Source organism: Mus caroli, unplaced genomic scaffold (genome assembly GCF_978045245.1).
Source record: "Mus caroli unplaced genomic scaffold, Mus_caroli_1 scaffold_12, whole genome shotgun sequence".
Taxonomy (NCBI): Eukaryota; Metazoa; Chordata; class Mammalia; order Rodentia; family Muridae; genus Mus; species Mus caroli.
Genome location: NW_028227267.1, coordinates 5,895,621 through 5,909,201, shown reverse-complemented (window position 1 = coordinate 5,909,201; position 13,581 = coordinate 5,895,621). Strand labels below are relative to the sequence as shown.

Here is a 13,581-nt window from a genome sequence, read left to right as displayed (position 1 = left end):
TATATAATTTTATCAAACCTTTACATTCTTAACTAAGAATTTTTATAATGAGAATGTCCTTCTCAACTTTTGATAAATGTTCTTAAAGTAAACAGGTGATGAATGGTAGTTTTTTAAAATAGGGTTAAACTGTTTGCTCACAAGTATCCTTCAATATTAATGAACTAAAATTTTTATACTATGATTCTTAACCTGTAGATTTTAGTTATTATTCTCTCCCTATGTGATTGTGGATGAAGCCTCTTGACATTTCTACAGCATGGTTTTCCTGGGTCTGCAATAAGGATAAGGATGGTTGCTGTTTTACATACAAAGGAGATAACAGTGACAGGTGAAGTCTCCAGGGCAATCCTGGCTTTAAAGAAGCAGCTGCTACATTCACTATGTAATTACAGATGAAAACATGACTTTAGGATCCTCTTTATCTGCTCTGATAGAATATCTGGTCTTATAGTTTTTAGTATGTGCCTTTTTTCCGGAGACAATGTCTCACCATGTAGCATTGTCTGTCCTGGACATTGTCATAATGTAGAACAGGCTGGCCTCAAACTCACAGATCTGTCTGCCTCTGCCTCCTTGGTATTGAAGTTGCATGTGTTCCACATGCTAGCGGATTTTTTGACTCTCTATTTAGGTTTGTTTCTTTTCCATTAAGAATAAAAATTATATATCATGGCAAGTTTCCTATTGTTAAAGGGTTAGTTACTAGACAAGAATCGTATTTAAGATCTGGACCCTGGCTTGCAGGTTACGAGACATAATGATCAGAATAAGTGTATGCATGTGCTCAAAGCTGACTGTAAAAGAAGAGGTGTTCGAAGGAAAGGTAATCAAATCTGAATGCATAATTATTTGCATGTTCCAAAGTATTCTGAATAGATATGGTTGTGGGACACTTCTAGGATTCCATTTCTTAGGTGATGAGCTTAGCTATGAGGTCTGTGTATACACATGTGACTGCCATGGCTAAGCTTTGATCTCATTTAGCAACGAGGATAAAATATCTTCCCACCTTAAATGGATTGCTGCTATTCTATTAATAGCACTATGTACTTTCATTAAATTAGGAGTAGTTTTTTTTTTTTCAAGAAAAGAAGAAGGGAGATGAGAGTAATGGCTGCTTAATGACTCTTCTGTCTGGTGAAAAGACACTAATTGAATACATCCAATTGATCATGGATCAATATTTTTTTCTAAAACAACCGGATGGTAGTCTAAGTTATTTTGTGGATGTAAACACAACTCTGTGTGATAAAACATTTAAACTTAAGAAGGCATGGTAACTACTCCGAATTAGAACAGTACTGGATTCCAACAGTTGTTTTATTTTCTGTCCAAAAAACACTGGCCATTGCATTCTGGACCTGCTATAAAATCAAACAGGACTGAAGGTCATGACTCACCTTCAGTTTGAAAAAGATTCTATTCTGCAAAGAATAGACTCTGTTCACTTATTCCAATGCGCACCACTGAACTGCAGAATAATGACTGTGTGCCAGGAATTTATTTTGCTTGTTTTCCTGTCAAATAGAAGTGTGCAATTAACATTTCTATTATTATTTTCTTTACTGCAATAAAGCATATATAGAGGTATTACTCTGTTTTCTGTTGCTGTAGTAAAATACCCAAGACTAGCGCTTCATAAACAAAAGCTTATTCAGCTGAAACTTTGGGATACTATAACCTTAAACAGAGTGGTTGTAATTAAAATACCCTCCAGTATATCAAATCTCAGGTGGCAGGAAGGCAAAAAAGAGGGAGGGAATCACAAGGCCAGATAATGGTAGCATGATAATGGGAAATCCATCTATTTGTTTACAACACCCATGAAAGAACTAACCAGGGTCTTATGGTAACTACCTTGATCTGTCCCGAGAGCTATGCTGTCTAATAACAATTCTAAATTTATTCTGTGTAATTGCTTAGAGGCCAGCTAAATTTATAATTCTAAGAAAAAGGGTTTTTACATGACAAGTATATGTGGTTATTCAAAAAAAACCATACAAAATAATTAAAAAGAAAAGTTCTATTTCTAATTCCATTCTCAGTAGTAATGGCTAAGCCCTCAAGTGCTTTCTTTCTAGAGCTTCCCTGTGCAAATGAATATATATCTATTTGTTTGAATATTTTCCTCTATAAATGCTGTAAACTTGTGTTATGTTTTTTCTTTTTTTCCTTTACAAAGGGTTGTATACAATGTTTCATGTTCTATCAGCAATTCATCTTTTTAAAATAATATTTTTGAGATTATAATATAATTATATAATTTCCCCTTTTTTCCTCCCTTCAAACCTTTCCACAAACACTCACTTCCCCACTCACTTTCAAATGCATGGTTTCCTTTAATTTTTACGTTGTTGTTACTTACACAAACACACACACACACACACACACACACATACACACACACACTCATATTCAGGGCTAAGCATTTGGTATTGGTTAACCAGTTGCCAATTGGTGTGTTCTTTCCTTGGGAAAGACAATTTCTCTCACTCTCAGGATTCCTTAATTGCCTGTAGTTCTTTGACTAGAGTTGAAGTCTTGTGACCTTTTCTTTGTTTACCTTACCATGTCTATTGGTTAAATGCTCATGGTTAAGCAGCTGTGTTTGTGAGACTTCATAACAGTTCTGAGACATAATCTCATAGCAAATTCCCTCTTCCTTTGTCTGTCATAACTCTTCAGGCTCTTTCCCACAACAATCCTACTAGACATGATTTCATTCTTGTTGAGTAGATCTTAAGTCCAATTAGAGAGCTATTGGTTACCACCAAGGTATGCATGCCAGTCCTGTGCCCTTAGGGATATCATGCTAGGCTGGTAACTGTTGTCGTTCATAGGCACGAGAGCTGGGTAGGACTCTTGGTTGCTTTTCTCTTTTATGAGACATGTTTTGCTACCATAAAAGCTAAAAGAGAAGAGGAGGCTTTCAAGTTAGTTCCAAGTACTATAGCTTTTCTTCATGGTTTTATTTTTATAATCATGAAGCTAATTTCTAAATTACTTTACTATTTCTACCTTATATTTATTTTAAATATTTGTACCAATTTTATGAAGGAGAATAAAAATCAAGTACAAATTGAAATTTCAGCCCACTTAGCCCACTGCACATAGGTATGGAACCCTACTAGCACTGTCAAGGAAAAGATGACTAAATGCTGAATGGGTGTGGCTCTGCTGACTTACTTCAGTGGCATACCCTAGATGTTTGATTTATGATAACTGGGCCCAGACACAACCAATAATCATAACAACCTAGCTCTAGACTTTCATGTGTATTGACTAGAAACTCCTTGTATTTGTTTAAGTCATTGTTGATCAGGCTTTCTGTCACCTATAGCCAAGTGCTTTGGTAAGTGAGCTATCCCTAGGTTTCAGGATTAAGAAAACAAAAGTAGAAGCTTCTTTTGCCATGAAAGTAAGATGAAGTTCCCCACCTTGATGGCCAATATGTCACTAAGAAGCAATTCTTCAAGTTTGCTTTAACCTGGAAAGATCACACATAGCTCAGGCACATACAGTTTTTTAGTATCATGAAATGGAATGTAGTGTAGGTGACATATCAGAGACACCCAAGGATACAGATAATAATATACAACAGAGACATAAATCATATACTTATTTTGGGGGAAAGGATGGTATATGTATGTGCATGTATGTGTACATATATATGTGTTATGTGGAGGTGACAGTGAGCACGGATGCACATTTGTGTAGAAGCCAGAGTACAAACTCAGATGTTGTTGCCCAGGTGCTGTTCAGCTTTTCCTGAGCCGGGGTCTCTCATTGAACTTGAACTTGCCAAGGAGGCTACTGGCTGACCATAAATTCCAAGAAATCACCTGTCTTCCCCTCCTGAGCGATCAGATATTTTAGTACATAGCAAATGAGGGTTCAAGCTCTCATACTTGCAAGACACGCACTTTGTGGACTGGTCCATCTACTCAACGCCATGGAAAGGAAGATTGATACAGTTCGATGCAATATCCTCAAATTAAATAGAATTCTACTTACTCTCAAGGATCAATTCACATTTTATTTCCAGGGAAATATCCAATTTGAGGTTTTACAATATTGGTCACAAAAAGTCTTTGGAGTCAAAATAGTTCCTGTGGGTTCATTAATATAAACCGATGGCTTTAGGGCTGCTTGGTCCATTTCCTTGAAAAGTTCTCTTTCCAATAGAAGAAAAATTAAAAGGAGGATTAAACAAAGTTCAGCCAACACAGAAGGTTAAGCTGCAAGGTGCTATGGGGGCGGGGTGAAAAGTTAGAACTCTGCTGTGGAAAGTGCAGAGTTTGGTTTGCATTGGAAATACCTTATACTATGTAGTTCTCACTTTTTCAAGGTAGTATTGACATCATCAACTCTATAAACAGCTGTGCTTCCAGCAATGCTCTTCATGGGTACTGAGAACAAGTAGCTCATCAACCCAAGTCACTCACAAAAGGAAGGGGGAGGGGAGAGGGGGCAGGATTTGAACCCCCTTATCCTCTATCTGTGGAAAGGTTGAGCTGTTCAAAAGCAAGCAAGCTTGCTTTTATATCCCCAGCTGTGAGAGGCTACCAATTAAAGGAGGGACTTGTCAAGTACAATTGGCATAATCTACTCACAGCAAGCTGTTCAAATATTTGGAGCAACATGACACCGGTCCCTTCTCCTAAAGGAAGGCCCTTGTTGCTGTTAAGGGGATGCTGGGATGCTGAGAAAGGCATCCAGCTTTGTCCTGCTGAAGCTCATTCAGTCCTCTCTTGGCTTTCTGAATCTTCATGTACTAGAGAAAGCCTCTTCATCAGGCTCACAGCAGCTGTTTATGCATAAGTCTTTCCATAGCAAGTGTCAGGTCACATCCTTGAGAAGGAAGAGCATAGGCTATAAAGAAAGGCAAATGTGAACTCAAACTGGAACAATTTCACTTAGCAACAATCACTGTGACTCTGGTTGTGCCCTTTGGTCTTATTTTCCTCATCTGTGAGATGAAGATATGGACTGTTGAGTGGACTGATAATATGCTTACAGGAGAAACTGACACTGAGAATCAATCCAATGCTGCTGCTGCTGCTGTGTGTGTTGGGGTGTATATGTATTCTACAACTTCAGCTGTCTTCTATCATTTGCTTTCAATAGGTCTTTCATTGTCCTGAAACTCTACTAAATAGGCTGGTCTAGCTGACAAGCACCCTCCCAGGGAAGCACTTGTTTCTGCCTCCCATCTCACCATTACTGAAACTGTGGTCACCCACCACAGCACCATGTCCAGTATTTTTATTTCATTTTTTGGGGATCCAAACTCTGGACCTCAGACTTGTGGCCCAAGTTCTTGACATACCAAGCCATCTCCTCAACTCCAGATAGGAATATTTCATTATTCCCATTTCTATTAATATTCACTTGATAGCAGTCATGATCTACCTATATTATTTCAGCACAGGAGGACTACGTGGATATGGAGACATAGTTCTCTTTACACAGGGTTTTGCACATTGTCAAGGAGTGTGAGACCTGTTTTCCTCTTCCAGCTGTTTCCAATACACATTTTATACGGCCAGTGGTGGGGCTTTGTATATCTATTTGGTCACACCACCTTGCACTGAAACCTAGGACCTATTAAGAATGATGTTTCTTTACAAAATTCTGACAGTCTATTGTTTGTCTTTGTGGAAAATAAGCTCTCAGTTGCAAGTTCTAGGCTCTACCATCATAGCATGAAAGCAGTCATGGAGTGTGCAGCTGCGGATGGCCCTGGAGCCATAGTTTTTGGGATCTCTCTGAAACAATACTTAAAAGGCTTCTGCCTGCTTCTAGAACAGACAGTCTGACCTCCCCATTTAGCTACAATTGTGCCAACTTCCCAGCCCAACTGCTAGTAAGTGCTTTTGCTATAAACTAGAAAAATGACTAATTGAGTAAAATAAAAAATGAATGAAAGAACAATATTTCTATTGTTGGACACAGCTCTATTGGAGTGGAGGTCCTAGCCCAGGGTACTGGAGACAATGCTGTGTAGGAGTACCTCTGATTCTTCAGCCTTCTTCCCTTCCAAGCTCGGGTAGTTTGAGAGTATCTTGGAGTTGACAATGGTTAAAATGTTTATACATGGAAACTGGCACATAGTAAATCACAATTTCCCCAGTGGAGATCTGATTGTTGGTAAGCACAGCCTATTGATGACATGAACAGCAACTTTCCCACCCCTTCCTGCCATTCTTCTTACTCCCACCCACTTATCCCAAGCATCCTTCATGCCCGAGGTTGCATGCCAGACTGTGGGGGAATTCCCTTCTTGGCTATGCTTCACACTTTACAAAAACACTACTTAACCTCATATTTTGTCTTTTTCAAAAACATTGCTTTTGTGCTGGAGTGGTGATTCAGTGGTTAAGAGCACTGACTGCCCTTCCAGAAGTCGTGAGTTCAGAAATATTGCTTTCAACTGTGACTTTCCAAATAACCAGGAGGGTTAATAGCATTGTTGCATGATATTCTTCTTAGAGTCATTGCACTCCCATGTGTGTCCTGCTTTGAGAGGAAAGTTGGTGTCACTCTGTGCAACAGTGTCACTCCTGCTATGCATCCTGGTTCACGGATACCTATTAAACCATGGGATTCAGACTGGAGCCATCGATCATCCCAGACAGAAACAAAATGAGAATTCATTGCGGGAGACTTAATTTGCTCTCCTGAGCTCAGAGGAGGCAGCCAATTATTTCTATAGCTGGGCAGAGACTTTGCCCTTTTCCTGACATACCCATCTCTCTGTACTTCAACAATGCTACATAGTAGATGTCACATTACTTGCCTGTTGAATGAAGCAGTGGGTTAGTCTTGGCTTACCATGAACTGATGTTTAGAAAAGCAGGGTGATTTTAGGGTCTCTTAGCTAGGAAATGGGCTCAAAGTCCAATGTGTTTTGTTGTGCCACCCAGAGTAAAGAATTTATGTGGATCACTGGAAATAAAGCCACTGCACCTTCCTCTACAATGCCAGAGAATTCTACCCTCTCCCATCCCAAGGATCCTCCAGTCCTCTTTCCTCACTGTTTTTTATGTTTCCTAATTCCTTAGATGGTATATTATGATGGTGTTGATTTGACTTTTTTTAAGTATGGAATTAAGCATCCCTGTCATAAGTTATTCACACAGCAGGATCAGACTCTCCCAGTGTTCTGTTTAGTTCTTGCCAAACACATATGAGTCTGATATCAGTCACACAACGTGATTTCGCTTTAATCAGTGAGGACAGGCGGGAATAGGAAACTTAACCAAAAGGCTATAGGTATAATATTTAACTGGAGTATGATGTCTTGGGCAAAGCTTGATAAAGACTCGAGGAAAAAGTAATGATGTGCATGGTCTCAATAGTCTAACTCCTCCTTCCCACCCATGCCGTGTTCCTAAGAAGGTAGTAAATAATCACCACTCCATGCAAGCTCATTACCTCATGGTAACAATAATATCCTACTAAAAAGTCTTAACTGTACACAAAGCACTTTACTCATTATAAGATTAGCACAGAAACTTCATTCTAAGTACTTTTTAAAAGTTATTAAGTACATAAGCTAACAAGAGTTGTTCTTATGCCATTTAGCTACACTATAAGGTCCTCAAGGAATTTTAAATGCAACTTTTTGACATGACTATGCTATTCTGTCATATATTCAATATATAGTTATTAATCTTTACACTCTCTCTCTCTTTCTCTCTCTCTCTCTCACTCACACACACACACACACACACACACACACACACACCCCTTCATTCCATGAGGAAAGAGCAGCACACATGTTAAGTGTTTCATAGATGAGAAACTGTGAAGAGTGAAAGATCTCTCTTCATAATGCTTTCAGCCCCACAACTCCAATCTTTGAAAGAATTCTCACCAAATCCTCCAATCATGAGACGAAGTCTAGATGTAAGCAATGAACAATTAGCAGTGCTTCTTTCTCCTTCCTGTCAACACTCAGAGCTGATGGAAAGGGAGCAGTCACACATCTCTGAAGCCTGAGTACTGAACAGCATGCACTCAGGATTAGGGAGTGGGCTGGAGTGGCTGCTAAATGTCCATTAGTCTCTGAGCTTGGGCTAGATGGAAAGCAAAGAAAATCAAAACATAAAAATAGATTTTCTTTTGACTGCATAGCTCTTAGTTTACTAGATCTGAGATGTGTGTGGATCTAGCAAGTATTTAAATCTAAATTTCCTACATTATAGTCTGGAACAACTTATAAACATGCCCACTATTTACAATAATAATATTCATTACCGTTTACTGCATATTCACACTGTAACAGGAGGACCCATTCTGTTGGCTCCACCGGCCTAACAAGTATGAATCCATTTGCTTCCAGTATGACTAATATATTGCTTCACAGTTTAAAAAAATGATTTTGAAAAACCAATAAAACTGACACATATACACCAAAATGGTCACTAAAGCATAGCTTACCTTGTGGGTGGTTTATAGTGTATTATTATCATTAACCCATCTTTTCCTATAAATGCTAAATATGCAATTGATGAAGACAATTCTTATGGTGTTTTCTACCAGCGATGTATCTGAGAGATAGAACTCATCTACATTTTAAACTTTTGGGGAAGACACCACACCAATGCCAGCAGTTTCCTCCTCAGTAATTGCCTGGTTCTTATCACAAAGAAAAAATGTACCTCAAGGGATGAGTACCAATGCTATTTTATGGTGGGGAAAGAAAGCATGGTGACCTTAAGTTATGCACCCAGCATAAAGTATCACAGGCCCTGCACTTAGTCCACATATAGCTCCCCTCAAAGTGTTCTAGTGTTCCTATCACTAAAATGAATTGCAAGCTTTCAGTATGGGTTAGTTTGAAGTGTATTAGAGTGGCTGTCTTTGGACATGAGCTAGAAATTCTTTTAAATTTAGGTGGACTATGAAATATCCATGTCTAACACTGACTTCATTCTCCTGTTAGGAGACCCCAACTCCACCTCAGCATACCTTGGTGACATATCTCCTATCTAGAAGATACATTCATGCTTCTACTTTTGAGTGTCTCTTCCACACAGATCTGTATTTCCATCAGGAAAGGGTATGACATTAACTTGTAACACTGAATCTTCCAATACTTAATTTAGAAACAGCAGACAACCCAGAGATATAGCCATCTGTGGGGACTTGCAGAAAAACACCCTGAGCTCACATGCTGAGAATGGAGGCTCTTCTTTATCTGATCTTCAGTCTCCTAGTTCTAGATTTCAGAGGCCATGGTTTTACAAAAAGCAACCTACACCATTCCAAGCAAAAAACCACATTGATAAAAAAGCATACACCCAAGTATATAAGAAAAAAGGGAGTGGGAACACCTATCTGTGGGCATCCATAGGCAACTTTGTCTATGGAATTCTGCCATCACTTCTGTGCGGCATGGGACTAGTCATCTCACCAGTCATCATTTTCCCCCTGACCAAGCAGCATTTCTCCAATTCACTGGTGTGTTCTTGGGAGCTCCTCCAAGCCTGCTGTGGTCCTCATATTCATCCTCCTCCAGCTCCATAGGGCATACCTCTGATGCTACTCTGCAGAGGACTACAACCTCCTTCCACTAGACACCGAGCTCCAGATTATGGCTTTCTTTTAGATTACCATCATCCTAATAGCTGCTTTTTCTTTTCTTTTTTTGTTCTCTGCAGCTTTTTGCAATGTTTGCATTTGCAACATGTGGTGGCTATTCAGGAGGCCTGCGGCTGAGTGTGGACTGTGTCAACAAGACAGAAAGTAACCTCAGCATTGACATAGCATTTGCATACCCATTCAGGTAAGGAATGGTGATCCACACTTTTCAGCCTCAAGGCATGGGACTTTCTTCTTTCTCTCATATCTGGTAGAATAATGAAGGCTGGGCAAGAAGAAATTCTGCTTGAAGCCACAAACTGTCATTCCTAGAGTTTCTACCCACCACTCCACACTGGGAAGATCTACTAACTATACCTTCAATCCAGTATTGACTGTCCTCCAAAACTAAAGCCTTCTGTTATGGCCCCATGTGGGGGCTATCAACAGAGAGACACAATTATTTTCTACAACCATTAGATGTCTTACATTCTACCTAGATTTGTGGGTTGACTATAACTTTATATTGACTATGCAATTCTGACCGATAATGTGTTTATTGATATTGATATCTAATAATGTGTCTGTGTGCAGATAAATACTGCTTAGGTAAGTGCCTGTCCATCTGAATTTACTCATCGAAGTGACACTTGGAGAGAAGTCCCATGACTGTTATCAGTTACATCCTGGAACACTGAAGGACAAATTTATTTTTCCCTTACACGCTCTCTGCTACCAAGAGTTTGAATCCACCTTGCTTAAAATAAATTCATATCTCTATTGTTACACTTAAATTGATAGAAACAGCCTTTTAAAATCTTTGTCACCTCAGTGTCTGTTCCATGCCTATAAAATGATGGCCAGATGCCCTTCAGAGCTTGTTCCCAGACTCACAGCTTGTGGTTCTGATCCAGATACCCAATATAGACTAAATTCATTCAATTTTAAAATGGTTTATTCCTGTAAAACCCCCAAGTAATTGACATGAGGGTGTGTTAGTCAGGGTTCTCTAGAGTCATAGAACTAATGTCTCCATATATTAAGAGAATTTATTGTAATGACTTACAGTCTGTAGTCCATCTAACCTAACAATGGGCAACTGTGAATGGGCAGTTCAAGAACCTAGGAGTTGCTCAGTTCCACAAGGCTAGTTGTTTCATCTTGCTTCTGTATAAGCTGGAATCCTAGAGAAGTAGGCTCCAGCAGATGTTCTGGCAATTACATACAAGCAAGCAGAGTCTTCCTTCTTCCAGTTAATAATATAATGTATTAAAAAATAAACATGTGTACTTCCTCTACACCACCGTATGTGCACATTTCTGCTAATATGTCTAGCAGAGAGGATTTCTTTTCACAACATGTCATTTTATTATAGAGCTAAAACACCCCCTTGACCTCCAGTTTGGCCTGTGGTCAAAGCAAACAAGTGATGCTTAGCTGTTTCCTCATCTCCTGTAGTGTATTACTGTGGAGGGGAAGACGCTTGACATTGGAGGCAATAAGTAGGGTTCTGGATCTCAGATTCTTAACATGTCCTTAATACTCTGATGTGTAATGCAAGGCTGTTCACTTTAATACTTAATTTATGTCAAGGGCACCTACTAGAAGAACGTGCACACTTTGAGCTAACACATGGGGTTACACATTTCAGAGGATGTGGGGGGAGACTGGGGGAATAAACAAATTAGAAATAGAATAGTTTATAAATTTAGAACATCCATAAGGTAAAATGCTAGACAGTCATTGAAAACATTTTCTTCAATGGTATTTAACGATGTGTTAGATGTTCCCTGAACAAATACAAGTCTTTCTGTGTGATGATTTGTGTATATTTTCTCCTCAATTGTTGGAATAGAAACTCCTGTTTGCCCCCTATTTAACTGGCCCCTTCTTCCTGTGTGGTCATACTTTGAAGTGAGTGCAAGCCCACCCTTATGGAATTTTCTCTAGGTATTGGATTGTGCCTGGCATGCCAGGCATGGCAGGAAAGAAACACTAGGAAGTGAATATTTCCTGCAGCCACCCTCATCCAGTGACAGCTATGAGTGGTATTGCACATGCTGAACACCAATGAACACCAATGTTCTGTTCTACAGATTTTCTGAGATGCCCAGAAGGACAGCGCTACCTTTAATTAAAACCCAAATCATCAGTAAAGCTTTGACCACTTTCTTTCTTGGCCTATTCCACTAGCTCATTGCTCTTTTTCTATCTTTAGAAGTAACTCCTCCAAAAATAAGTTGCACCAAATCTTCATCTCAGCATCTATGCATTTGTTACTTTCATGTAACTGTGAAAAACTACTGCCAAGTTAAAGTGAGGAAGATGTCTTTTGGCTCACAATTGCACAGAGTCTTGGTCATGTTCTGACCACCATGAATGAACTCTGCCACTTTTTTATCCTCATCATGATGAAAGAAGACCCTGTGCACCTTTTATGTTGGACAGTGGTATCTGTTTCACAGCATTGCTGCATTGTTGAGTGAGACATAGCTGCACCATTTTTAAACAAGACCTGAAAAACAGTAAGTTTTCTTCTAGTGTATTATACTCTCATTCATCATCAAATCGGGGTAACTGGAAATTAGCTAGGAAGCAGAAAAGATAACTGGAGCAACAACAATCCCGAGACTATAGATTTCCCAGAATAAAAGCTTCCTCTATCTTCTCTCTTCATACATGCAAACATTAGAAGATACACAAATTTAACCATCGCACATTGATTACCTTGTTTTTACTGTTCCACTGTTCTTAGAAGGCTTTATTATAGCACCTTTTGTTTTTCTTCTGAAATCCTTCCAACCTGGCAGAATGGAAAAAACTGTCACATTAACATGCTCTTGAGGAAATTTTTTAGCATCACTAAGGGTAAGAGAGGAAGATTCAGCCTGAGCTATAATATTTTGAAAACTGAGAATTCAAGGATAGAATATTCCATTAATAAAAAGACATATGTTTGTGGGGGGAGGGGAGTGCTCCATTAGCACTGTCTAACAAGGATCTCTTCCCCTTGAATGAGTCTACCCTTGCTTTCTGATTCCCAACTCTCTTTGGAACATTTGAGTAAGTGTGCCTAAACAGGAAATCTGTGGAATCCAGACCTTTCCACAGGGTTACCAGTTCTACCAGAACTGAGGTAGAAGGATCTTTCTCTACGATTCATACCCAGAGGCAGTGAAGATAAACTTTTTCTCTTCCTACTATTGAGCCAATGGGGGAAATACAAATAGAAAGGGATGCAATATTTTCCATCTTGTGTTTATGAAATGGTGTGTCTACAATAGTCACTTTTTATGATTTCTCATTACCAAGTATTTTTGCTCTATTTGTATAAAGCTTCAGAAATTTCAAGTCTGTAATATCCCATTTTAACATTGCATCTTAAACTGAAATTGTTTATAATAAAAGTTGGTGTTGCCAGGCCCAGAGAGTTGAGATTAGAAGTTTAGAAAATGAAGACAAGGCCTAAAGACCAAGGTGGCAAATCTTGGCTGTCTTAGTTTGGATTTCCCTAATACATGGTGAGACAAATATTTAAATGCACATAGTTTTCTTGGCAGAAAATCACTGAAAACTCCTAAGAGGAAGAGAACTGAGACAAGGGACAGAAAAGTTACCACCATGAGCGACTCAGGTACCTGAGATTATGGAAACTGTGGAGAACATATCTCAATAGGGCTTGAATCACACAGGTAATGGTGCATTATTGAAGATATAAGCACTTCTGTTGGTCACTGTCTCAGTCACCAAAGCTAAGCCTGCAGGTCTTCTACTACTTGTAGCTCAGGAAAGCCACCAGTCAGAGGCTGAATGCTAGCATTACAAAGACATCACATTGTCTTGTTATGGTAGAAACCATTTGATTAAGGAGATCTGCGTGAGCATCCACCAGCCTTCAGTATCTTAATGAGACTTTTCAGTCCTTAGCCTAGAGTTGTAAATGCCCTGTCATGTATTACGCATTCATTTTATCAATATGTATTTATTGAG

At 39.1% G+C, this 13,581-nt stretch overlaps 1 protein-coding gene across 6 annotated transcripts in view; it reads left to right on the top strand.

Moving 5' to 3' along the window:
• The window catches only part of Synpr (synaptoporin), a 350,940-nt gene that overhangs the window by 198,552 nt on the left and 138,807 nt on the right, over positions 1-13,581 (top strand). For all 6 annotated transcript variants that reach the window (XM_021182224.3, XM_085828359.1, XM_029468702.1 and 3 more), the window contains one exon: positions 9,672-9,796. In XM_021182224.3, coding sequence (XP_021037883.1) covers positions 9,672-9,796 — 125 coding nt within the window. The remainder of the gene's footprint in view (positions 1-9,671; positions 9,797-13,581) is intronic.